This window comes from Lissotriton helveticus, chromosome 4_1 (genome assembly GCF_964261635.1).
Source record: "Lissotriton helveticus chromosome 4_1, aLisHel1.1, whole genome shotgun sequence".
In the NCBI taxonomy this organism is placed as follows: Eukaryota; Metazoa; Chordata; class Amphibia; order Caudata; family Salamandridae; genus Lissotriton; species Lissotriton helveticus.
Window position 1 is genome coordinate 402,255,142 of NC_136063.1, and position 27,410 is coordinate 402,282,551.

General features: G+C 46.4%; 1 protein-coding gene across 19 annotated transcripts in view; it reads left to right on the top strand.

Annotated features, from left to right (window-relative positions):
- Positions 1–27,410, top strand: part of UBR5 (ubiquitin protein ligase E3 component n-recognin 5) — a 2,132,574-nt gene that overhangs the window by 677,997 nt on the left and 1,427,167 nt on the right. For 15 of the 19 annotated variants that reach the window (XM_078686916.1, XM_078686920.1, XM_078686919.1 and 12 more), the window contains 2 exons: positions 22,991–23,201; positions 23,355–23,481. In XM_078686916.1, the coding sequence (XP_078543042.1) occupies positions 22,991–23,201; positions 23,355–23,481 (338 nt within the window). The remainder of the gene's footprint in view (positions 1–22,990; positions 23,202–23,354; positions 23,482–27,410) is intronic. The other 4 variants (XM_078686931.1, XM_078686924.1, XM_078686925.1 and 1 more) reach the window with 1 other exon arrangement.

Genomic DNA, 27,410 nt, shown 5'->3' on the forward strand with positions numbered 1-27,410 from the left:
ACACCCAACCCCACACACCACACCCACCCCCACCCCACCCACACACAACCCCACACACACACACAACCCCACACACACACACAACCCCACACACACACAACCCCACACACACACAACCCACACACACACACAACCCCACACACACACAACCCCACACACACACACCCACACACACACAACCCCACACACACACACAACCCCACACACACACACACACACACACCCCACACACACACACAACCCCACACACAACCCCACACACACACACAACCCCACACACACACAACCCCACACACACACACACACACACACACACAACCCCACACACACACAACCCCACACACACACAACCCCACACCACACACAACCCCACACACACGCAACCCCACACACACGCAACCCCACACACACGCAACCCCACACACACGCACCCCACACACACGCAACCCCACACACACGCAACCCCACACACACGCAACCCCACACACACGCAACCCCACACACACGCAACCCCACACACACGCAACCCCACACACACGCAACCCACACACACGCAACCCCACACACACGCAACCCCACACACACGCAACCCCACACACACGCAACCCCACACACACGCAACCCCACACACACGCAACCCCACACACACGCAACCCCACACACACGCAACCCCACACACACGCAACCCCACACACACGCAACCCCACACACACGCAACCCCACACACACGCAACCCCACACACACGCACCCCCACACACACGCGCCCCCACACACACAACGCCCCCACACACACAACGCCCCCACACACACAACGCCCCCACACACACAACGCCCCCACACACACAACGCCCCCACACACACAACGCCCTACACACACAACCCCCTACACACACAACCCCCCCCCCCACACACAACCCCACACACACAACCCCACACACACAACCCCACACACACAACCCCTAACAAAACCTAGCATAGCATAACAAAACCTAGCATAGCAAAACAAAACAAAACCTAGCATAGCATAATAAAACATATCATAACATAGTATAGCATAACAAAACATAGCATAACAAAACACAATAAAACATAGCATAACAAAAGAAAACATAGCATAGCATAACAAAAGAAAACATAGCATAGCATAACAAAACAAAGCACTGCATGGCATATCATAAGAAAACAAAACATAGCATAACAAAACCAAGCATAGCAAAACAAAACCTAGCATAGCATAACGAAACATAGCATAACATAGTATAGCATAACAAAACATAGCATAACAAAACACAATAAAACATAGCATAACAAAAGAAAACATAGCATAGCATAACAAAACATAGCATAGCATAACATAGCAGAGTATCACAACAAAACAGTGAAGCATAGTATAACAAAACACAACAAAACATAGCACAGCATAGCAAAAGAAAGCATAGCATAACAAAACACAACAACACACAGCATAGCATAACACAAAGCTTAGCATAGCATATCGCAACAAAACAGAGCGTAGCATAACAAAACACAACAAAAAATAGCACAGCAAAAAATAGCACAGCAAAACATAGCATAGCATAACATAGCTTAGCAAAACAAAGCATAGCATAACATAGCATAGCAAAACAAAGCATAGCATAACAAAGCATAGCATAGCATAACAAAACACAACCAAACATAGCATACAATAACAAAACATAGCATAGCATAGCAAAGCATAGGAAAACACAGAATAGCAAAGCATAGCTTAGCATATCAAAACACAGCACAGCACAACCAAACAAAGCATTGGATAGAAAAACAAAACAAAGCATAACAAAACAAAGCATAGGATAGCAAAACAAAGCATAGCATAGCAAAGCATAACAAAACAAAACCTAGCATAACAAAGCATTGCATGGCATATCATCACAAAACACAACAAAGCATAGCATAGCATAACAAAACATAGCATAGCATAACAAAATAAAGCATAGCATAACACAACAAAACATAGCATAACATAGCATAGCATAACAAAACATAGCATAGCATAACAAAATACAATAAAACATAGCATATCAAAAGAAAACATAGCATAGCATAACAAAACAAAGCACTGCATGGCATATAAGAAAACAAAACATAGCACAACAAAACATAGCACAACAAAACATAGCACAACAAAACATAGCACAACAAAACATAGCACAACAAAACATAGCACAACAAAACATAGCACAACATAGATGGCCGCCTGTAGCTCTATTCCGGAGCTCCTAGTGCTTGGGATCCCTTTCTGGATTTATCCCTGTTAGCACTCATCTTAGCGAGGAACACACGTAACTGGATTGTAACCTGAAAGTAACTGGATTGAATGCTGTAACTCAAGTACCTGTAGCACCGGCGGCTGGGACCCCTGACACTTTCGCCTGCCATCTTCATCATCTGTGGAGCCCAGGACGGTGGGGGAGAGCCTTCTGTGGCTGCTGCGGTCGCCGAGGAGGCTGGTCACGGTCAGCAATCCGTGCTCGACCGGGAGGCTGTGGACGTCAGAGAAGCGCTGCCATCGCTTTCATCGGATCTACGGCGGCGGGTTGGAGCCTGCCGTGTCTGCCTGCCGTGGCTGCTTCGATCACCGGTCTCAACGGACCTTCAGCGACGGGCTGTGCCGATCACCGATCACAAGCGGTCACTTCAGGCATCGGATCCGGCCGGCAAGGCATCGGATATTTACCGTGACTGCCTGCCGGGGCTTCTGGTCGCTCTAAGCCTGCAGAGCGGAGCGAAGTGGCGAGGCTGACCCCCCCCCATACGTAGAGTGCCGACGTGGAGGCACCAGCTACGGGAGCGCCAAGCCCTGAATCACGAGGCTCACGGCGGAGGCACCTCTGGCCTCTCCCCTCCTCACCGGAGTGTCCATTGGGAGATATGACATTGTTTGGCGGCGGAGCCCTTGATCAGTAGCGGGTGGGCTCCAGTGACTCTGGGGAGAGCTGGGCGACGGACCGGCTGGGTCGCGGCTTCGGCGGCCCCCGGGAGGACCGCGCTGCAAACACGGAGAGAAGTCGCCTCATAGCCCCGCCCCCAGGAAGTGCACCGGAGAATCAAAACAACGCTGATAGCATAGCACCACCTTCGACTGTCAGTCATTAATGGAGATATTAATTCTATGGAACCTAAAAAGGAATCTGCACACCGACAACGTGAAAAAGGGCGCAATGAAGCCAGCTGATCAACCATCTCGTAAAAAAACGGCCCCAAGACTATGGCAAGGTATCGTGCCCCTGCTCAGTTTCTCATTTTTATTTTTCACCGCTTTTTAAGCTGATTTACATGACTGTACTGTTGTGATCCTCTGCCCAAAATGGCTGGGGCCATAAAGTTGTAGTATCTACTAGACTCCATTTCCCTGTCTTCCTCAGAAAACAGATCTTCCACTCAAAATGGTTGGGGTCATAAACCTGCAACAACAAATTGCCAGACCCCCACAAAGCTAATCTATAAGCACTGCCTCCCCTTGGCCTTTCAAAATAGACATAGGACTCACCTCCACCCTCCCAGTAAGATAGAAACAGGACTTCCTCGAAACTTGTCTGCATCCCTGATCTCAGGGCATAAGAACAAACATAGGACTACTCTACTCTCTTTACCTCTCTATCCGGGTGGCCATCTTAGACTAGTCAATCCCCATCTCCTCATCATGCCTAACGAAGCGGCCATCTTAGGCTAGTCAAACTCTCTACCCCTCCATACACACTTCTTAACTTCTTCTCACACACCCCCCGCGCACACCTTAGCTCTTATCCTACACCTACCCTTACCCTACACCCCTCACCTGCCCCCTCCCCCACGTCCATCATGGAACCCACGGGCAAACACACATATAAAATTAATTACCCCCCAGAGCTCTCCAAAAAAACGCAAAACGTTTTAAACACATTCATAAAGTCCCACCCTGACCCCCTTTTTAGACACCTACTACTCCCTCATCAATGGTACTAAGAGCACCGATATCATTCTCTACACTATACGCAGAGCACAATGGAGAAAAGCATTCCTCACCTTACTCACCATATCGACCACCAGGAAAACTGCCCATGGCATAACACTTTCCACCACACCATCCCAACTCTACCCAGCTAGAGCATCCATCACTATCTACAATAACGGTACTATCCCAATTCAATCCACAGACAGAAACCTTGACCTATTTGACAACCTGTTCCCCACTTTCAAAGAATACATTTCCAACGCTCAGATCCCACACCATCAGGCCTCTAATACCAACATCCTTGACCTCCCAGCACCTCCTACCATTAACACGCACCTCTTCCCTCCCCCAGTACTCTACTTTTTCACCCCCGGGTTCATACACCCCACACTCCTCAATCCCAGATGCGGATCTCCCCTTCGCCAACAACACCGCCACCCCCTCCACCCCACTCCCCCTTAACCAGAACCCCACACATCCCACTATTATTTCAGAACAACAAACCCCACCTGACTGCACCCTACACAACATGACTCTCTCCCAACCAATCTCCCCCTCCTCTCTTTGCACTCCCTCCACTCCTAGCCCTCATCTCTCCCTCAACCTCTCCCCCCCTCTCTTTGCACTCCCTCCACTCCTGGCCCTCATCTCTCCCTTAACCTCTCCCCCCCCCCCCACTCTGTGCACTCCCGCCACTCCTGGCCCTCTTTCCTCCCACAACCTCTCCCCCCCCCCACTCTCACTCCCTTCTACCACACCGTCATCCCCGCAACGCCCATCCTCTACACGTCCCGCAATAGGCTCACCCCCCTATCACTGACTCCCTGTCCAATAACAACAATACCATCTCTAACGCTTCCACTCCCTCCCCCCCACCTCCCTACCTACCCGAACACCAACACACTCACTAACACCTCCAACCCCACCCACCTCACTAACCCCCCCTCCCTCCTACTCCACTGACCAAGACACTTGCTCTCCATCTATGCCCACCCCCAACTCTGTACCCAACCCCACGCTAGACATGATCACGTCAACCCTCCTCCAACTGAGAGAAGAACTCCACACCCTCAAAGAGTTACTTCTCACACACCCCAGACACCCCCCCCCCCACCTCCACTTCTCAACCTAACATATCCCCCTCACATCCTACTCACCCCCTACACTGGACCTCTATCCCCTCTCGCAATACCTCTAGCCGCCCTCGGCGCACTATCAAGACTCTCTCGGACCCTGACATACACAACCTTCTCCGCACTTATGTCCCGGATCGACGAAACCTCTTAGCCACCACACACCTGCCTATTCCTACGATTCTCTCCAACCCTCTGACACCCCACGCATAACTACAGAGGCTCTGTCCCCAACAACCTCACAAAAATCCCCCTCACTCTAGATCCCTCCTCCTCCCTCTGCACCCCCAGACTCAAATGCGCACTCAACTGCAGATCGGCCCAAAGACACGCCTCGAAGGTCGCTGATCTCATCATTTCTTTGAACCTTGACCTCGCCATCCTAACTGAAACATGGTTAACTGAATCTTCTACTCCTATCATGGATATCCTAGTCCCCCCCCAACTACTGCATCATTAGACTTGACAGGTCCAAGAAGGCAGGCGGTGGAATCGCATGCATTTACAAGAGCAACCTTTCAATTAATAAAGTCACCTCCCCATCTCTTACCTCCTGTAAATACATCTGCCTTGATGTCATCAGTGAAAACAAACCTGTATGTTCTCTACACATCATCTACCACCCACCTGGGGACAACATCACCTTCTCCCAACAACTCATGGACACAATCTCAATCAACTCAGGACGGCAAAACACACAAATTTACCTGGGCGATTACAATCTTCACTGGAATGATTGTAGTGACGCAGTGGTCAATAGCCTCAAAAATTACCTTAATGCTACTGACCTCACCCAAATTTGCAACAGCCCGACCCATGACAAAGGCTCTATCCTCGACCTTATCTCCAAAGAAGGCACTACTCAACTTGATTCAATCCAACCATGTGACTGGTCCGATCACCATATTGTCACATTCTTCATTAAGGAAAAAGTTAAACGTATCCCGGTCCAGACCTCCAAGCCCAAAGTCTGGAAAAGAGACTTGAAGAAACTTGATATAAACTCTCTACCCCCTGACAGCTGCAATCTCCTTCTTCCCCCTACCGGCGTTACTGACGTTCAGTGCTTACCTGACCACTATCTCAACTCTATGACCTCAATAATCAACGAGGCTGCACCGATGCAACTGAAAAGAGTCTCCACCAAGATCTCCAACCCTTGGTACGACGGGAGTCTCAATGAAGACAGAAGGTCCATGCGAATGGCAGAGCGCACCTGGAGATCTGTTCCCTCAGCTCTGCACCTAAAAACTCTGAAGAAAAAGAGAAACGCGTACTTCAGGAAAATAAAACGCTCAAAGTCAGATTTCTTCAGACTCCAGCTCGACCAAGCAAAAAACCGGCCAAAAAAACTGTTCGAGCTAATCCGTTCACAATCCAAGGAACAACCCCAAGCAGTCGACACCATGGGCAATGCACCTTCCTGTGAAGAGTTCTCTGCTTTCTTTAACCAAAAAACTGACAACATAAGGAGCGATCTCCTCATTGACGCAAGCCTATACCCCAAACCCCACTGCGTTACACCTAATGAACCAAAAAACAATGCGACATGGTCATCCTTTGACACTTACTCTGAAGAAGAAATTGACAGACTACTCAGCACCCTGAAACCATCCAATCACCTCAATGACCCTCTTCCGGCTAACGTTGTAAAACACTTCACCCCTCTGCTCCTCCCACTCTGGACTAAAATTATTAATTGCTCACTTCAACAAGGAACAATCCCTGACTCCCTCAAAGTTGGACAAGTTACACCTTTACTAAAGAAACCAACTGCCGACCCCACTGATCTAAACAACTACCGTCCTATTACCAACATTCCCACTCTCGCCAAACTGTTGGAAAAATGCGTTCAACTACAATTGACAAAGCACATAGAGCAGTTTGATCTCCTCAACCCTCATCAATCAGGCTTCAGAGCAGGGCACAGTACCAAAACTGCTATGACTCACATAATTGACGACGCCCTACAAATCTTAGATCAAAATGATACCTGCCTCCTCATCCTTCTTGATCTCTCTTCAGCATTCAATACTGTGAAACATGAGAACTTACTCGAGCTCTTAAGCACAAGAATGGGTCTTTCTGGGGCTGTTCTTCAGTGGTTCACCTCTTTTCTACACAACAGGTCTCAGAAATTCAAGAGCAACAACTTGATGTCCTCTCCAGTACCTGTATCGTTAGGGGTCCCTCAAGGATCCTGCCTATCCCCTACTTGGTTCAACTTAGTTATGGAACCTCTCACCACCCTGCTACAAGCATCCAATGTACACTTTCACATGTACGCCGATGACACTCAACTATATCTCAAATTACAATCCCCCAAAGACATTATCCGTCTGAACTCAACGATCAGAAACACCCAATCCTGGCTGGCCGATAACCACCTCAAGCTCACTGCTATGAAAACTGAGTTCCTTCTAATCTCACCTCCCGGAAAATTCCCACCACTCAAACCTGGCTTAAATACCTAACTGCACTCAATGTCCAACCGACCATCGTGGATTCAGCAAAATCTTTAGGCATAACACTTGACACCAATCTCAACATGCAGCAGCATATCAGCAAGGCAACTAAAGGAGCGAACTTCCAAATAAATACCTTGAGGAAACTTAAACCCTTCCTCCCAGCCAAAGACTTCCGAAATGCAGTACAAGCACTAATCATCCCTCGCATAGACTACGGCAGCATCGCCCTCTGCGGCCTCCCCCTAACTACAACTGCACCGCTAAGAGCCTCACTAAACGCGGCAGCGAGGCTCATCACTGGATCTAAAAAGCACTCACATATTTCCCCTGACTTCAAATCCCTGAACTGGCTGCCTTTTGAAGCCAGAATACATCTGAAAATTGCTTGCATGACGCACAAGGCTATACACCTGACCTCACCCGGCTACCTCACTCAGAAGCTGACAATCTCCGGCGGCTCCAGAACCACCAGAAGTGCAAACAATCTTCTGCTGAAGCCTCGAAGATTCCGGAAGGAAAGAACCTACAAACGCTCCTTCTCAGGAATGGCGCCTAGGATCTGGAACTCACTCCCTCCTGAAACCAGGCTCATCCCCTCCTCTTTTCTTTTTAAGAAAGAAGTTAAAGCTATCCTCATGGCTAAATACACTTGAACTACTACTCTTGATCTTTAAGACTCTGCGTCGATCTGTACTACTTGTTTGATCCCTTTGCACATGTGTTTTACTTGTATTATCGACCCTACCCGATTGTTCATGCTCCTTTGCACATGTTTTACTTGTATTATCGACCCTACCCGATTGTTCATGCTCCCTCTTATTTGTACTACTTGCATTGTTGACCCACCTTCCTAACTATGCTCCCTCGTGTACCCACCCTACCTCCTACCTCCTGCCTATGTAAAGCGCTCTGTTATCTGCAAAGATCTTGTTCGCGCTATATAAAACTTTCAAAATAAATAAATAGCAGAACAAAACACAACATAGCATGGCATATCATAACAAAACATAGCATAACAAAACATACCACAGCATAACAAAATAAAGCATAGCATAACACAACAAAACATAGCATAGCATAATAAAGCAAAGTGTAGCATAACACAACAAAACATAGCATAGCATAACAAAACATAGCATAACAAAACAACGAAACAGCATAGCAAAACAAAACAGCATAGCATAACAAAGCACAGCAAAACAATACATAGCATAACATAATACATAGCATAACAAAACACAACAAAACAGCATAACATAAAACATAGCATAGCAAAACAAAACATAGTATAACAAAGCATAGCATAGCAAAACACAAAAAACACACTCACTCACTCAACACATTACATTACAAATGCAATAGGTGTCACATTTGCGAAAGTTTAAGCTATTGGCATTGTAAATGACAATGCTATTAATGTATCGATTTTCAAAACCAATACATAAATACAAAATTTGACATTTACAATGCCAATAGCTCAAACTTTCCTAATGCGAGACCTATTGCATTGCACATGCTTGTTTGTTTTTCTCATCTCTTCTATATTAGATTTTCCCGTGATTTTCCTTTTTAGCTAACTCCACTTCTAAAGTTGCTATTTTTTTTCCCAGCTGTTTGATGCCAATCCTCTTATTCCTATTATAGTCAAGTCAAGTCAGAATTTATATAGCGCACTACATACCCAGAGGGTCTCAAGGCGCTTGAGGAAGGGGGGGGAGGTTTACTTGTCGAATATCCAGGTTTTAAGCTGTTTTCTGAAGGCTAGGTGGTTTTGAGTAAGGCGGAGGTGGATGGGAAGGGAATTCCAGGTTTTGGCCGCTAAGTAGGAGAAGGATCTCCCCCCCCCATGGTGGCTTTGTGGATGGGCGGAACAGCGGCAAGGGCTTGGTTGGACGAGCGCAGCTGGCGGGTGGAGGTCTAAAAGGAAAGGCGCGTGTTGAGACAATCAGGTCCAAGTTCGTATAGGGCTTTGTGTGCGTGGGTGAGGAGACGGAACGTTATTCTCTTGTTGACGGGGAGCCAGTGAAGGTCTTTCAGGTGAGCGGAAATGTGGTCTGTGCGGGGGATGTCTAGTATGAGTCTGGCTGAAGCATTTTGGATGCGTTGGAGTTTTTCTGCAGTTTTGCGGTGGTACCGGCGTAAAGGGTGTTTCCTTAGTCAAGACGGCTTGTAACCAGTGCGTGGGTGACCGTTTTTCTTGTTTCGGTGGGGATCCAGCGAAATGTTTTTTTGAGCATGCGTAGGATGTTGAAGCATGATGATGAGACGGCGTTGACTTGTCTGGTCATCGAGAGTGAGGAGTCCAGGATGATGCCCAGGTTCCGTGCGTGGTCCGTCGGTATGGGGCTTTTCCTAGGGCCGTTGGCCACCAAGAGTCGTCCCAGGCGGAAAGGGGTGAACCTAAGATGAGGACTTCCGTTTTGTCCGAGTTCAGTTTCAGACGGCTGTGCTTCATCCACTCGGCTACTTCTTTCATCCCTTCATGTAGGTTGGTTTTGGCGGTGGTTGGGTCTTTGGTGAGTGAGAGGATCAGCTGAGTGTCATCAGCGTAGGAGATGATGTTGAGGTTGTGTTGACGTGCGATGGTTGCGAGGGGGCTCATGTAGACGTTGAAGAGGGTGGGGCTGAGTGATGATCCTTGCGGGACGCCGCAGATGACTTCGGTGGCCTCTGACTTAAAAGGGGGGAGGCGGACTCTCTGAGTTCTTCCAGCGAGGAACGAGATGATCCAGTCCAATGCTTTTCCTTGAATTCCGATGTTTCTGAGGCGTATCAGGGTGCAATGGCAGACTGTGTCTAAGGCTGCGGAGAGGTCAAGGAGGATGAGGGCGACTGTGTCTCCGTTGTCCAGTAGTGTTCGAATGTCGTCTGTTGCTGCGATGAGGGCGGTCTCGGTGCTGTGTTTGGCTCGGAAGCCAGACTGTGAGGAGTCGAGTGATTTGTTGGTTTCGAGGAAGGCGGCGAGCTGATTGTTGATGGCTTTCTCAATGACTTTGGCAGGGAATGGGAGGAGCGAGATGGGGCGGTAGTTTTTGAGTTCGGTGGGGTCAGCTGTGGGTTTCTTCAGAAGGGCGCTGAGTTCGGCGTGTTTCCAGCTTTCTGGGAATGTGGCGGAGTTGAGGGAGCAGTTGATGACGTCTCGGAGATGGGGTGCGATAATGGAGTCTGCTTTGTTGAAGATGTGATGGGGGCATGGGTCTGTAGGGGATCCTGAGTGGATGGAGTTCATTAGGCGAATGGTGTCTTCTGTGTTGATTGGGTTCCAGTCGAAAAGGTTATTCGGAGGGGGTATAGGTTCGGAGGTGAGTGGGGTAGACTGGTTTACGGGTTGGTTGTCAAAGCTGTTATGAATGTCGGCGATTTTGTCATGGAAGAATGAGGCGAGGGAGTCGCAGAGGACTTGAGAGGGGGTGATGTCGTTTGAGCTGGCGGTGGGGTTGGTGAATTCTTTGATGATGTTGAAAAGTTCCTTGCTGTTGTGGGCGTTGTTGTCTAGTCGGTCTTTGAGTGCTGATTTCTTGGCTGTCCGGATTAGTTGGTGGTGTTTGCGGGTGGCGTTTTTGAAGGCGGCTTGGGTGATAGTGTTTGGGTCTTTTTTCCAAGTTTTCTCAAGGGAACGACAGAGCTTCTTGGATTTCTTAAGGTCATCGTTGAACCAGGGGGCGTTCTTGCTTCCTTGCTTGATTTGATGTATTTTCAGGGGTGCTAGTTTGTCGGCGGTTTGGGTTAACCATTGTGTGAGGTTGATGGCGGCTTGGTTAGGGTTCGTTGAATAGGCAGGGTTTTTTTGAAGAAGCGATGTGGAGATCTGGTCGATGGTGATTTTGTTCCAATTTCTTCACAGAGTTGGTTGAGGGTGATTGTGGATCGTGGTCTTATTGTAAATGAAGTGGATGCAACTGTGGTCCGTCCAGTGGAGGGGTGTGGTGTGAGTGAAGGAGATATGCTTGCTGGAAGTGAAGATAGGGTCGAGTGTGTGTCCTGCATGGTGTGTGGGGGTGTTAACAAGTTGTTTGAGTCCGAGATTGGCGAGATTGTCCAGAAGGGTGGTGGTGTTACTGTCGTTGCTCTTTTCCAGATGGAAATTGAGGTCTCCCAGTAGAATGTATTCTTCCGAGGGGAGGGCGTGTGGGGTGATGAAGTCAGTGAGGTCTTCGCTGAATTTTGTACGGGGTCCTGGTGGCCTGTAGAGGAGGGTGCCTCTGAGTGTGGTCTTGGGGTCGGTGTGGATCTGGAAGTGAAGGTGTTCGTCGATAGCGAGATTGTCTTCCGAGCTGGTTGAGACGCGGATGGTGTTCTTGTGGACGATGGCGATGCCTCCTCCTGTTTGAATGGTGCGGTCCTTACGGATGATCTTGTAGCCGTCCGGGATGGCTATGGTGATGTCTGGAGCTGAAGAGGCATTCATCCAGGTTTCTGTTAGGAAGGCGATGTCCAGAGAAATGGTGTCGAGTAGATTCCAAAGGTCGATGGCGTGTTTGTGAACTGAGCGGGTGTTGAGAAGGATGCATTTAAGGTGGTTGGTGTTGGATCTCTGTTTGGTGTTTGTTGGTTTGGTGTGGGTCTTGATGCAGGGGAATTTGCAGGAGTGGCAGCTGAAGGGTCCATGGGTGTGTCCTGGTGCTGCTTGGGCGCAGTTAGGGAGTCGGCCGGGGTTAAGTGCTAAGAGGGTGGAGGCGTCGTATGTAATGCGGGAGGGATGGGTGATGCGGGGACCAGAGGGTCTGGCGCTGGGCGCGGTCCAGGCGCGGACGGGCGTTGATGGGCTTACCTTTGGCGCACCTTCGGCACGCATGGGGCGTGATCGCTGAGCGTGAACGCTGCGCGTAGGTCCATCTGTCATAAATGGAGAGTGGAGGGGGGGCGGAGCGTGGGAGGGTCAGCTGGGAGGCGGGATCTAGGTGCAGGGAGGGTCTGGGACGGGCCAAGGAATCAAAACAAAATGGCTGTAATGTCAACAAATGCTCCAACAACAAGAGCTCAATGAATAAGGAAGCGCTATGGGGGAAATATTCTTTCACGGCTGCTTTTGTAGAGCGCTGCCTTAATCAACACCACAAAGCGCTACAAACAATCAAATGTCGAAGCGCACCACAATTAAAGCGCTAGCGTTATGGGATGCAAGGTAAGAAGCGTTATCGAGCGCTGCACAGCTTGTAATTCAAATAATAATTGCAATTGCACAAATCAGCATACGATACCACCAAAAGGGGAGGTGAGGGGAGCGACCGCTTCTGAGTGGAGCAAGACGGTCACAGCTCTCCACGAGGGCGAGCACAGCCTGTAACTCTGTGGGTGGGAGGGTCAGCTGGGAGGCGGGATCTAGGTGCAGGGAGGGTCTGGGACGGGCCAAGGAATCAAAACAAAATGGCTGTAATGTCAACAAATGCTCCAACAACAAGAGCTCAATGAATAAGGAAGCGCTATGGGGGAAATATTCTTTCACGGCTGCAGTTGTAGAGCGCTGCCTTAATCAACACCACAAAGCGCTACAAACAATCAAATGTCGAAGCGCACCACAATTAAAGCGCTAGCGTTATGGGATGCAAGGCAAGAAGCGTTATCGAGCGCTGCACAGCTTGTAATTCAAATAATAATTGCAATTGCACAAATCAGCATACGATACCACCAAGAGGGGAGGTGAGGGGAGCGACCGCTTCTGAGTGGAGCAGGACGGTCACCGCAGTGAGATCGCAGTGAGATCGATTATTTTCCCTCTGATAAAAGCTTTGTACACATCCCAAGCAATTTGTTTCGTGGTCCCTTCCATATTTAACTAGAAAAACAAATCTGTATCCTTTGCTAATAGTTCCATATGAGTTGTAGCTGCAAAAATGACTGTCCATTGTCCACCTCGAGCAGGAAGTAGTGGATTTTAATGTGAGACGCAGGACACTGCCGAATGGTCGGAATGATGGGCTGGTATTTGCTCTACCTTTTGTGTGCTATTGAGTAAGCTTCTTGTAAAGTTCTGAAAAAAGGAAGTTTGAAGTCCAAATATATTTGAAGAGGTATTTAATCAGTAAGAGCACAGTACAGCTGTCACCAGTTCAAGCTGAAGAATGACAAACCCCAGTTCTAAATGATGCAATACAACAGTCAGGCATGAGCCATGGATTAAAAGTATACAGCAGAGTTAAAAGGGAAATAAAAAACTAAACAAAGAATATAACACATCTCTTCTCTTAGAAACATTACAAATTATTCATATTACATTTAGAAACGCGTCTCGCATTCCACACCTGTCCATCTTGCGTGACTACACGGGTATTGTTAACCTTAACAATCTTCATGGGTCTACTAAACTTAGTATCATGCTTATGAAGAATTCCAGGTTTACAAATTCTGACAAACTCTCCAACCACAAAATCAGGTACTCTAACTTTTATACGGACATCATAATTGTTTTTACTCTTTACTTGCTTTTCTTCCACCCTTAGTGCTATGTCTTCTTTGATTGACTGAGAAAACTGAGTACTGACATCTTTTTTAAACCACCAAGGACACCATTTAGAAACGGGATCCCTGCCTTTAAGCAATCGAAAAGGTGAAACCTCAGTGGTAGTATGGGGAGTTATACGGTACAACCACAATTTCTCCCTCAATTTGTCTTTCCAATTAGCACCAAAAGTTCTTGCCCAAAGTATGTCTTGTTTGAGAACCCTGTTGAACCTTTCCACCTGACCATTCCCTTGAGGATCGTAAAGAGATGTGGTAACATGCCGAATATTATGCAATTCTAAAAATTCCATCATTTCACGAGACTTCAACTGTACCCCATTGTCTGAAATAATGACTTCCGGACAACCCTCCCTGGCGAAAACTTCCTTCAAGAACAAAATAACACTACTGGTGGTAACATGCGGAACCAATTTCACTTCGGGCCATTTGGAATGATAATCCACCATAACAATGGCGAATCTACAATCTTGTGGTAAGGAATTAAAAGGCCCAGAAATATCTAAACCAACCTTCTGCCAGGGATAACTAAGCCATTTTACTGGAATAAGTGGGGCTGGATTACATCTGGGAGTTCTCACTGCACACACAATCTGGACACTCTCTAACAACCCTGTCCACATACCTGTCTAAACCAGGCCACCAAAAGAAAGATCTAATAAGTCTCTTCATGGATGACATACCTAAATGACTCTCATGGCTCAGATCTAATATTTTATCTCGTAAAGGTACAGGTGGAATACATTTTCCTTGAAATCACCTTCCACAAGGATCTCATCAGACACTTTCCAAAATGGAAATAATTCATCTAAAATGTCTTTCCTAGAAGGCCAACCAACACAAGTATACCTAATAATTTCTTGCAAAATGTTATCTTCCTTCATACATTTTCTCCACAACTCTTCAGAAATGGCAGCATTTTTGTTGATTATCACTTTGGGAAAACTCGCTACAATTTCCTCTTTACAAGAAATGTCACCCCCGTCACACGGAAGTAGAGATAAGCAATCTGCCATAACATTCACCTTCCCTGGAACATATTCCACAGTAAATGTGTATTCTTGTAAACGTGACATTAACCTAGCAATTCTGGCAGTGGCATCAAGTCCCCCACCAGGAGCTAGAATGGTGATCAAAGGCTTTTGATCCGTTTTCAGAACAAATCGTGCACCCCAAATTCAATTTCTGAAGTGTTCAACACCCCACACACATGCTAACAACCCTTTATCTATAACAGCATAATTTCTTTCTGTCACAAAACTCCATCTGTCTGAAAAGGTGGCACATGGACCTTTGAAAGACTGACGCCGCAGACGCCAGTCCGAAAGGCATCCTTTTGAACTAAAACAACCCCTGTGGTGTTATAAAAGCAGTTAGGTGACAAGACTCTTCAGCCAATTCTATTTGATGATAAGCCGGCCTGAGGTCCAAGGTCGAAAAAACAGTAGCACCACCCAACATGCTCACCCCCTCATTAATGTTTGGCAAAGGGTGACAATCGATTAAAATATTCGCATTAAGTGCACGGAGGTCACACAGTCTCAAAGAATTATCAGCTTTCCGCGCCAAAACAATCGGAGAAACCCATTCTGATGACTCCACCTCTTCAATCACACCTTCATCCAACATCCCTTTCAATAATTTGCTACGTTCTTCCCTCACATTAATGGGTACATTCCTAAGCTTTTGTTTAACTGGGGAAACTCCTTTTTAGGTTTCGCTGGAGGGCGGAGCTCTTAGCTCCGCCTCCAGAGAAATCTCTTGATTTCCAGTAAGGAGAATGGAATACGCCCCCCTGTCCCATTGGCTAGCTCCATAAATGGAGGCTAGCCATTGGAACAGAGATCTGTCCGTCAAGGCCGGACCAGATTCGGGGGCGTTCCCGAGATTTTTTCCCAGGGCGGAGTTACGTTTTTTCCCGTTCCCTCCCCTTTCACTGATGCGATGTCCATTTCCGCCCCCCCCCTCGCTGTCCTGTGCACGTTTCCCGCCGTCCGTGTCCGCTCCCGCCCCCTCCCGCCGTCCGTGTCCTCTCCCGCCCCCTCCCGCCGTCCGTGTCCCCTCCCGCCCCCTCCCGCCGTCCGTGTCCACTCCCGATTGATTGTTATCTAGAGCCGGTGCCCACCCGGCATTTGCCCGTAAAAATCAGCCCCCGCCTGCCTACCTAAGGAGAAGGGCCGCTGCGCTGCCCGCAGCGACCCGGAAGTGGTTGGCCGGCCGGCCAATCCCAGCGCGGCCGGCCGGAAGTGCCCGCCCCCGCAGCCCGGGGGGAAGAAAGAAGAAGCATGGCGGCCGGTTTGCAGGGCTCCTGTGATGCGAGGGAGCCCTGCTGCATCTAGGAGAAGAGCCCAGGAGGAGAGGAACAACGCCCGCGGCCCCAAAGCGACCGCCGGAGGAGTGCTGCAGGGAGCAAGGCTCCCGTGTGAGGAGGAGAGCCCCGCCAGAAGACAGTCGGTGAGTGCGCGAGCTTGATCCGAAGGTATCAGAGCGCTTCACATGAGCACTAGTTGCATTACAGACGGACAAATGCATTGGGGGGGAGGGTCCTAAGTAAATTGCCCACAATCACAGGATGCTGTGTCCCAGTCGAGACTCGAACCCGGTTCACCAGTCTCGAGGTTGACTGCTCTAACCGTTTGGCCACATCCTCTTCCGGAGGACGTAGAGCTCAAGCACTGAATGCTAAGTTCCTAGGTAATGGGACGAACAACTCTGTGGCACATATGAAGCTAGTGTTCAAACTTTGGCAGCAAAGGTCATTCAATTATTTTAAATTGTGGAAATTCTCCACGATTGTGCTAGTTCTCTACTCGGGAAATATAATTCTGATTTGCAGCACCTTCTTGTTTAGGAATTCGCGATCAGCTCTAAACGTTAGCTGTCACGGGTCCTAAAGTGCCCCTGCGATTACACTTTCTTAGTCTGCCTCCTGACCTCTCTCCGTTCTGTTTATCTGCAATGTCCAGGCTGGGCTCGACTGAAAAGAGTTGCCATCTGGTGTCGTAGTTGACAAAGAAAAACACGTAACCAGAGCTATAGGAGGAATGTTTAAAGGGCGAAAGTGGGGGTCAAAGGGCTCTGAAAGAACACAATGGGGTCATCCTGATTCCATTTTACCCTGCATTCAAGGTGGACATAAATGTATACAGTTATCCCCAAGGCAACTGCAAAAATGTCAAGAGCACGTTGATTTAGACGCTACTAAAATTAGGAACTTGAACACTAATCACACAAAAAACAAAACAGCTGCCAAGTAAGCAGTCCAGCAACTTTACACTAGTGTTATTAGCATTGTTTATTTAGACAGCTTAGAAATCCACGAAAACAATGTGAAATTAGGTGAAAAATGGCCTTTTCCAATATAGTTCAGTTTGAGACTTGCTTCTTGTGGAAGGGTAAACAGCACAATCCTACGGAATAAATACAATCATAGCCCCTCTGGACACTAACGAACTGTGGCTACTATTTATTTGCCAATTTGAATACGCAAAATGACAACCGTGGGTTATCATTATGGCAAAAACAAGAAGTTATTTATTTAAAATTCAATGCTAGTTTAAATTGTCAGCAGATTTTCACTTCAGTTGCAAAGCTTTTTACAGGAGCACTCTCTAAAACGGATCACAATCATAGCACGGTGATACCTTGAGAAGAAGACTGCAGGATAGGAGCCAAGAATGTTTATGTGGGATTACTGAAAGGTGGTCCACATCACCAAGTTCTACATTGTTGTGGCTCAATTTGAATAGAGAGACAACGCAACACAATTTGCGCAGACAGAAAAAGAAGAAATACGTATGCCATTATATTAAAGACACTTAAGTTACTGTACTCAGACTTTCCTCTTAAATGATCAATGAGTACCTCAGTTTGGTTGGGTGAACCAATCTTTCACCCAACAAGATGGCTGCTTTTCTGGAAAGCTCCTGACCCTTCTCACTGTCAGAGTATATTCCAAAATCCGAATTACCCTGGTGCAATATACAGAACTCAGTTGTTCAACAAAAGTATGACAAGAATTAAGAAATGCTAAAGGAGTGGCCCTCTTCCGATCCCCTTCAAATGCCGGAGCAGTAAGTAAACCATTCATGCTCATCTTCGACTCAATGCCCTCACTGGCTTGGATGGAGCCAGTCAAGGCCACCACACCACACCACTGAACACGGCCCCGTGACAGCAGGCAGAACAGAGGGAGAGGAGGGTGAGAGGGCTCCTCAAGGCCCCAGTGCAGGACAGACAAACGCACAGTGTAGAGCTGGAACTCTGGGCCATGGAATGTGCTGCTACAAGAAGTAGGGAGCAGTATTCGCCCAAACCAAAACCTGCAACAGACAGGACTGGGAGACATTGTGTCAAAGGACAACCAGTGCATAGGCATTTAGGGATTATCCACGTGGTGAATGGTATTCTAATTGCATTCTTCTGATGGGAGATGATCAGTCAATGACGGAAGCAACACAGGTGCATTGATGCAACTAAATGAGTTCTACATGTAAGAGGAGGCAATATCAATAACCATAGTGCCTCATAAGTGAATCATAAATCACAGATACCTTTGGTACTGGATGAACTTATCAGATTTGTATACTAAAGAAGTCCTATTGGGGTAAAGGCACAACAGCAACAAAGGAAGAACCTATCTACATAGAACCACGCTCCCTCTACGAGCTTGTGCTCGTGCATAAATTGCTTAAGAATAAGTGAAAGTGGCATAGCTGAAAAGATTTGCTGCGGAACTGGACATCAAATCCTTCATGAAACAAGGGAAGGTTATAGGCCTGGTCAATCAATGGTGCTCACTAACCTTTTGGCTTTACAAATGTTTGTCAATTCGATTCCGCATTGCCCCAATTAAAAAAAAAAAAAAAACATAACTTAAAAAACAAAGGTCGCTACAGCGTCAGGATATAAACGTGGGTATCATTTTTTGGAAGATTTACATAACCCGCTCCAAGAGGGCAAACAAACTTGATGCAATTAATCACGCTTGAAAAAGCGCTGAAGAAAAACGTGCATCCTAGTAGGAAATTTGAGATGGCCATAGTCCCAAAGCAAGTAAAAACATTTTAGCAAGAAAAAAACAAGCATTTACAATGCAACGGTTTCGCCTTTGGAAAAGTTTGAGCTATTGGCATTGTAAATGACAACATTTGTATTTGTGTTGGTTTTGAAAACAGATAAATAAATGGCATTGTCCTTTACATTGCCAATCGCTCTAACTTTTCCAAAGGCGAAACCGTTGCATTGTAAATGCTTGTTTAATTTGATTTCATGTGTGAAACCCATCAGTTTGCCTAAAGTGTCAGAAAATACTTCAGGGAACTTTTCCTCAATAAAAAGTGGATCAACACCATCCTTCATGACACCCACAGCATCATTGCTGTCTAACACCATGACCGGTTCCTTATTACGTGGATTGAGGATGATGCCTAATCTCCATTGATCTTTCCCACCCAAAACATTCACTCCTTTCCTAGCTACATACACCTTAATAAAGGCAGACTTCCCTTTAAATTCAACACCTGAAGCCACATACCCTGCAAGATCAATAATAGAGCCATCAAAACTTCGAGCAATAATATCTGGACTAGACAAATCTTCAATGGATAACACCTTCCTAAATGTCTCCTCAAAATATGTTTCTGTTATGATGGTCCATGGCGAACCAGAGTCCGCCATAAGTTCTAAAAACACATTCAAAAATTTGACAGTACATTTGGGTGAACTTAACTCCTCCTCTACAGAACATACATCAAGAATAGAAACAACCATCCCTTTTTCCAAATTTGAATCCTCTTCCAACAAATATATACTCCTCACAACAGACACATTCTTACTTCTAGATTAAAACTTCTTTGAGGCTCGATAGTCCTTCTAAGATCATCTTTGCATGCAATTTCAGAATGTCCAATTCTGCCACATTTGATACATTCCTTACCAATGGCAGGGCAAAATTTAAATGAGGCTACATGACTGTTATTTCCACATCAGAAACAAACACTCTTTGAGTCTCTAACATATTGGTAAGAACACTTAGACGGCATTTTTTTTATAACACAGACCTCGTCAATACTTTTACTACTATCACCCATGGCATTCATATCATCAATCGTTTTCCTCCACTTATCCGATTGCTCAAAATCTTTAGCAGTAGATATAGTGTCATTAAGATTTGGATTCCCTAAAATCCACAACTGTTCTTGTGTTTTCTTACTTCTTACATTGACAATAATTTGATCCCTTATCTAATCAGCAAGGTTTCCAAAGTTACATGAAATTACCAGAGTCCTTAGAGCAGTTAGAAAATCATCAAAGTTTTCGCCCTCTTTGAGCTCTGGTGTAAAATTTATACCTATTAAGAGCTATGCTAGTGGTCGGTTTAAATAGAGTTTCCATACACATAAGAGCTTCATCAAACATACCATAATCTCCACTAGCAACAGGCAGTGTTCTAAAGATAGCTTGACCTTCGGAGCCAAGACAATGCAACAAAATGCTCTTTTTTTTCTTTCATTTCCCAATCTTTCCCCATCAATAGCTTTTAAATAATTCAAAAATTCCTCTTTCCATCGAGACCATGGAATAGGAGGTTCTCCCTTGGCTTGCAAAAATGTAGTGGGGGGTCAAATTGCATGATGGTAACAAACAAGTGAGACTATGACTTAACAATGTGAAAATAATATGTAAAAAGTGCTATGTGAAACATCAAACAATGAAATATGAATGAACAACTGAAGATCAGAATATAAATATTGCATAAATATAAATTGCACTGTAAGTGATGTAATATACCCTGCTAACACTGATTTAAAATTAGTTTGAAGTGAAAAGCTCTCGTAAATAATGGGAAGATCTTTCAGAAAACTTTTAAAATAGCTAAAAAATTGGTGAAATCCCAAGAAATGTTGAAAAGTTACTTGAAAATGTTTAAATTTGTAGATAGACGAAGTATTCACAAAGATACACTGCCGTGTGTATCGGTGAGTAAATGCCGGTTGTTGTACACTGAAGAAGTGCAGCCGTTGCTATGGTGATCCAAAATGGCAGCCGGACGTGATCACGTTGACGCGGAAGCGTGATGACGTGATCACGAACAGAGATACAGCTTTAGTCCTTTTTCAGTTGTTGCTGCTCTTGAAGGGATGTCCATGGAGGCGCGCGCATGATGAAGAAATGCGACTTATGAATCCAGGAATTCCACGAGCAGGTAACGATGTTTGTAGAACCAGTTTGTAAAATAAAACGTCCAAAAGATTAAAATTATGTAAAATAGCACTGGAATGGGTCAGAATGATAAAAAAGATAGCAGAACTCAGTAGATTTAAATCCAATCATTTAAACAGCATGTTCTTAGTTTTGGCAGCTGCGGACACCCAAATGGTAGCTAAAACAATCCGAAAATACCAAAGTTGAATAAATAAACAAGCAAATACTCCAAGATTAAAAGATTTTCCTTGATTTTCCTTTTCCTTGAAATTAATCCATGAAGTTGAAGCAAAGGAACAATACTGATACTCCAGTAATCAGTAAAAACAAATCCCAAGAAATGTAGCGCGCCTGTGCTCAGGAAAATAGCAGGTACAGAGCCCTCGTCGCCAAATGTAAAGTTCTGAAATAAGGAAGTTTGAAGTCCAAATATATTTGTATAGGTATTTAATCAGTAAGAGTACAGTACAGCTGTCACCAGTTCAAGCTGAAGAATGACAAACCCCAGTTCTAAATGATGCAATACAACAGTCAGGCATGAGCCATGGATTAAAAGTATATAGCAGAGTTAAAATGGAAATACAAAGTTAAAAGGGAAATAAAAAACTGAACGAAGGATATAACACTTATATCTATTAAGAAAAAGTCGATCCTAGACAAATGCCCCAGTCTTTTATTTTGTAGTGTAAATCTATGTATCTTATCTCGTTTTTCTCTCCATATATCTATAATCCCTAAATTCTTAATGCACAAGCCGACCCAGTCCCTAATTTTTGGTATGTTGGGGCAGTTTTTGACCGGCAATCTGTCCTCTTTAGGATTTAGAATGATATTAAAATCGCCCCCCTTACTATGGGTGCCTGTGCGGCCAGAAGTAGAGTATATTTTTTGGAGAGGCTCTGGATCGTCCATGTTAGGGCCATAGTACCCCACTATCGTGTACAAATTATTTTGTATCCTAGCTCTCACTATTGCCCATCTTCCTTTCCTGTCCACTTCTGCGATTCAATCCTTGCTTTCAGGGATTTTTTTAAATAGTATTGCCACTCCTGTTACACAACATTCCTGGTTTGTGCATACATAAGAATCCACCCAGTTCTGATTTTTAAGAATTCTCCCCCATTCTTCTTTCAGCAGGTGTATCTCTTGTAATATTATCTCGCAGTCAACTATTTTCAAATATTCCAGGATCTTTTGCCTTTTTTTTTTATCCTGAGACGAATTGTGTTCCAAGACAGGATATTAACTGCCATCTATTTGGTTTCTTCGACAGTATTTAGTATACTCTTTTAGATTCGTTTGGGACTTTTCAGGGGACCCTTCCTCCTTTATATTGCTTTTTTTGAGATTTTTTTTTCTCCATTTTTCTCCATTATGTTCCCCACCCTGTGCTTTTTTTCTGACATTTTTCTAAGTGATTGTATTAGTTCACTAGTGGCAAATGGTGAAAGATATGAGGTAGTGCCTTCCAGGACACTAGGAATTAGCATCTGCCATCTATACACTTGATGATTTGGGTGGTGTTCCACCAGTCAGTATAGCAGAGATGAAAGCATGCCTCCACGGAACATTACCTGGATAAAAAAATGCAGGTCAGGCCAAAAAAGCAAAACGGGCAGCACTTCATTTATAAACTTTTTAATTTGCGGAATCTGTAATTAGTACAATTGTCATTTTTTATTGCATGAAGCGGACATTTGATTTTCACTTAAGTCTAAAATTAATATTTTCTTCCATTGTCTCTCTACAGAAGCAAACTTTAATGCAGCACATTCTCCGATGTGATTTCGAAGCCTGCAGACAATATCTGATGAATTTTGAGCAAGCAGTTGTATTGGATCAGAATACTCAAATGCTTCACTCATTTTTGGGCCACAGATGTGATGGAAATCGCAACATTCTCCATGCTTGTGTATCTGTGTGTTTTCCAACCAGTAACAAAGAAACTAAGGAGGAAGAAGGTAAACTTGTAAACAAACCAAGTGCGAAACATTTGCCTACTGATATTAGGCTAACAGTTGCTATTTTTTTGCGTAGACCAGAGGTGATATTGCTTTGATTTATTATGTAACCTTTCCTTGATTTGGTACCAAATTCTTTTCTTCATGTTTCAGAAGCAGAGCGCTCTGAAAGGAACACGTTTGCAGAACGGTTATCTGCAGTTGAAGCTATTGCAAATGCGATCTCAGTAGTATCAAGTAATGGGCCTGGCAGTAGAACTGGATCATCGAGCAGCAGAAGGTACTGTTCATAAGTGTTTTTAATGTCCATCTCTCTCTCGCTCTCTCTCGTTCTCTCTTTCTCTTTCTCGCACTCTCTCTCTATATATATATATATATATATATATTTCCTTCTCAAAAGCAAACATGGCCTGACATTTTTTTCATGACCTGATGACCTAATTGGTTTCACATACATGTCTATGAATAACAGTATTGTCTGATAGTCTACTAGCCGCTGATTCCTTAACGTAGAATTATCCCCAGGCGTAAGACTGGATCCCAAAAAATTTCTTTGCCAAAGCATCTCTGCGCGGCTGGGAGTGGTACCACGTGACTTTGCCTTGACTACGTCTGCGGGCGTGACATCAGCAAGGCCACATAAGCCCCACCCCGGCTCGCCGACGTCAGTTTTTCCTCTTTTCCACGTGCAACGCGGATCCCGATCGTGTGTCTGACCTGTTTTCAGGCCTTCTTTTCACGCTTTGCGTTAAGTAACAGGGTGCGAGTGCCTTCGGGCTTTCAGACGTGTACTTCTTGTGCACGTCAGATGTCGGCGACAGACCCTCACCCTATCTGTATGTGGTCAACATCACAAAAAGTGGGTAGTAGTGTTCTCTGGTAGAGAAAAGTCTGCACATTCGTTAACCTCAATGTACTAATACGATGTAGACGTGGAATTGAAATATTATGCAGCCGGTGTTTAAAGGTGGGTGCTCAATTAGCCCTAGCAACACCTACTACCAAGCGGTGTTAATTGCACACAAAGTGTGCATAAGACATAAGACAAAAGAAAGGGCTTGGACAGCACACCTATAGTCACTATTTAGTCAACAACATATAAATCACATCAACGGGTATACGTTAACCCATTCAACCCCAATCTGAAAATATTAGCAGTGACCGTAGTCAAAATATAGGGATCCAAGGCATGTAGCAGTCTTGATAATTTTTTTTATTCCAAAATCACTACATTAAAACTTCCCAGCACACGACTTGCCGACACGTGTTTCGTCTTTTCAAGAAGACTTTTTCAAGGCAATAATGGATGTATAATGTGCTGGAATCAGACGATGTAGGAACTAGGCCTGGTCACAAATGTCGGGGGACATTCACAGACCGCCACCATATAGGCATAATCTTCAACAGTGGTCAATGATAAGTCATGGAGTCTTACTTAAAGAAGGAACATATAACATTCCTAAACGTACTGAAGCGTTCCTATTATATATTCAGAGATGATGTCACCAGTAACACAAAAGGGATCGCTAGGTGAATCAGTAATTTTGCAGCGTGAATCTTTCTGGATTCACTATGCTGTGCATTATTCCGCGGTCTTGTGGTTGGGTCCGGATTCGTAGTCTTTTCTTTGTTTTTTTTTTTTTTTTTTCTCTTTGCCCAGGTGGGCGTCGGCGTCACACCCCCTTTGGGTGTATTTCCGGTGACGTCGGCATGCTTCCTGCGGAAGCTCCCACTCTTGGGCGCCATCTTCAGATTCTTTTTTTCCGCGGTCGGGTCTGGATCGTTCCCGTTTGGGCTCCAGACATTTTTGGAGAAAGAAGAAAGAAAATACAGAAAAGACGAGGAGAAGTCATCTGAAGACTCCAGGGGACTTCACCGACGAAAGACAAGCAAAGATAAGGCGTTTTCCATCCAGATCTTCGACGACCGTCGACGAACACGCGACCAGAGAGGCCCTGGACGCTCGAGGATGGACAACACGCCGTTCAAGTTCTGCCGTAACTGCCACCACAAGTACGCGCAGAAGGACCAGCACCCGGTATGCAACCTTTGCCTACCGGTGGACCACGAAAGCGGAGACTGCAACGCCTGTTCCGCCTTCACCCCGAAGACCCTTCGTGTGAGAGAGAGGCAGAGGGTAGCACACGCCGCCCTGCAGGGGAAGGCCCCGACCCCGTCGCTCTACGAGCTGGGGATGTCCTCCGAGGAAGAAGACAACGCTGCCGCCGAAGACGACAGCTACACGGTCGTAGAGACCGATTACACGAAGACTTCTGACAAGGTAGGAGACTCTTCGGCCCCCAAGAACCCGAGAGACTCTGAGTCTCGAAAAATCGAGGGCAAGACCCCGAAAGCGCCGACGCCAAAAAAGGCGGCGTCCGCGACTACTCCCAGGCCCAGCGGATCCTCAGAGAAGGAGTCCCCGGCGCCGAGAGCTGCTGATCAGCAGAAGACGTCGAAAATCGTCCCCGAAAAGGATCGATCGACGAGGGAGAAAGACCCGAAACTGTCGACGACGACCAGAGACCCGATATCCGGTTCGACGTCGAAAACTTCGACTCCGAGAGGCACGGCGACGAGCCATCCGTCGAAGAGAGCGGCGGAACCATCCGACGCGGAACACGCGGCCGAGATGGAAAAGAAAAGAAGGCGCCTCGAGGCAGAAATGGAGAACTTCATGCAGCGGAAAAAAGATTTCGACGCAAGGATGAAGGCCTTCACGATCCCTCACAAGACCAAGCCACCAGTGCTGGAGGCGGTCGAGGAGGAAGAAGAAGAGGTCGCCGAAGTCACCGAGCAAGACCAGGACGTCGAGGTGTTCGACGACCAGGAGGAGTACGAGAATCCCCACGAGAGCTACAGCTATGGGGAGGAAGATGAGGGCAGGACAGACACAGAGTCGGCGCCCTATGACCTTCAGGAGGTAGATTACATCGATGTCGACACCGACAGCCCGGAGGAGGTGGTCGACACCTACCCCTCGAGGCCCTCGCCGCCGGACGACATCGGGGCCTACAACGCGGTGATACAATCTGCCGCAGCAGCTTTCAAGCTCAAGCTCGACGAAGAGAAGCAGAAAGCAGACTTCCTTCTGGAAACATTGCTCCCAACACAAACGAGGAGCCAGTTCCTCCCGATGCTCGAGAGCGTCTTGGCTCAGGGGAAGGAAGCTTTCAGGGAGCCCGCAACATGCAAGGCAGTAACTCCCAGAACTGAGAAGAAGTACAAGCATGCCGCAAAGGACCCGGCCTACATTCAGGGCACGGTCTCCGCAGACTCCATTATCACGGCCACAGCAAGGAGGAGGGCTAACGTACCCACTACCTCGGGCCCGCCACCGGATAAAGAGAGCAAAAGGATGGATCTGGTGGGCAGAAGGATCGAACGGAATGCCGCGACCCACTGGCGCATGGCTAATTCCAACGCCCTGGTAAACAGACACATGTACCAAATCATGGAGGGACTGGGGCAGTTGGTGAAGGACTTGCCCCAGGATGCCAAGCAGAAAGCCGAAAAGCTAATTGAAGAGGGGAAGAATGCTGCAAATTCTTGCCTTAAGACGGCCCTGGATGGGGCAGACACCGCCAGCAGGCTCATGATGATGGGCGTCACGGAAAGGAGACACGCCTGGCTCAGGATATCCGGTTTCAAACCGGAGGTGCAACACAGCATCCTGAACACACCATTCAACGGCAGTACGCTTTTCGGACAAACAGTTGATGAGCAACTCAGCCAACTTAAGAAGGATAACGAAACAGCAAGATCCATGGGAGCATTGCAGTTCAGAGGGAACAAGAGGGGCACCCCGTCACGGAGGCCCGGCGGGAGAGGCGGAAACCAGCCAGGTACATCACACCAGGCTTTCCAGCAAACGCACCAGGCAGACTCGCAGGGTCAGCAGGGCCATCAGAAACAGCCCTGGCAGTACCAACAAAGAGGCCAGTCCTTTCGAGGGAGAAATGGACGGGGACAAAATAGAAGAGGGGGCCAGCAGCCCACCTCCAAGTGACTTCAAAAAAATCCGTGTGCCCACCCACAAAAAAGATCCCAGGGGGCAGCACGTACAGATGGGTCAAGACAAACTAGACACCTACGACCACAGGACACCAGTGGGAGGAAGATTAAGATTCCACCTCCAGGAGTGGAGAGGAATCACATCAGACAAATGGATCCTCAACATTATCCAATTCGGATACTGCATAGAGTTGG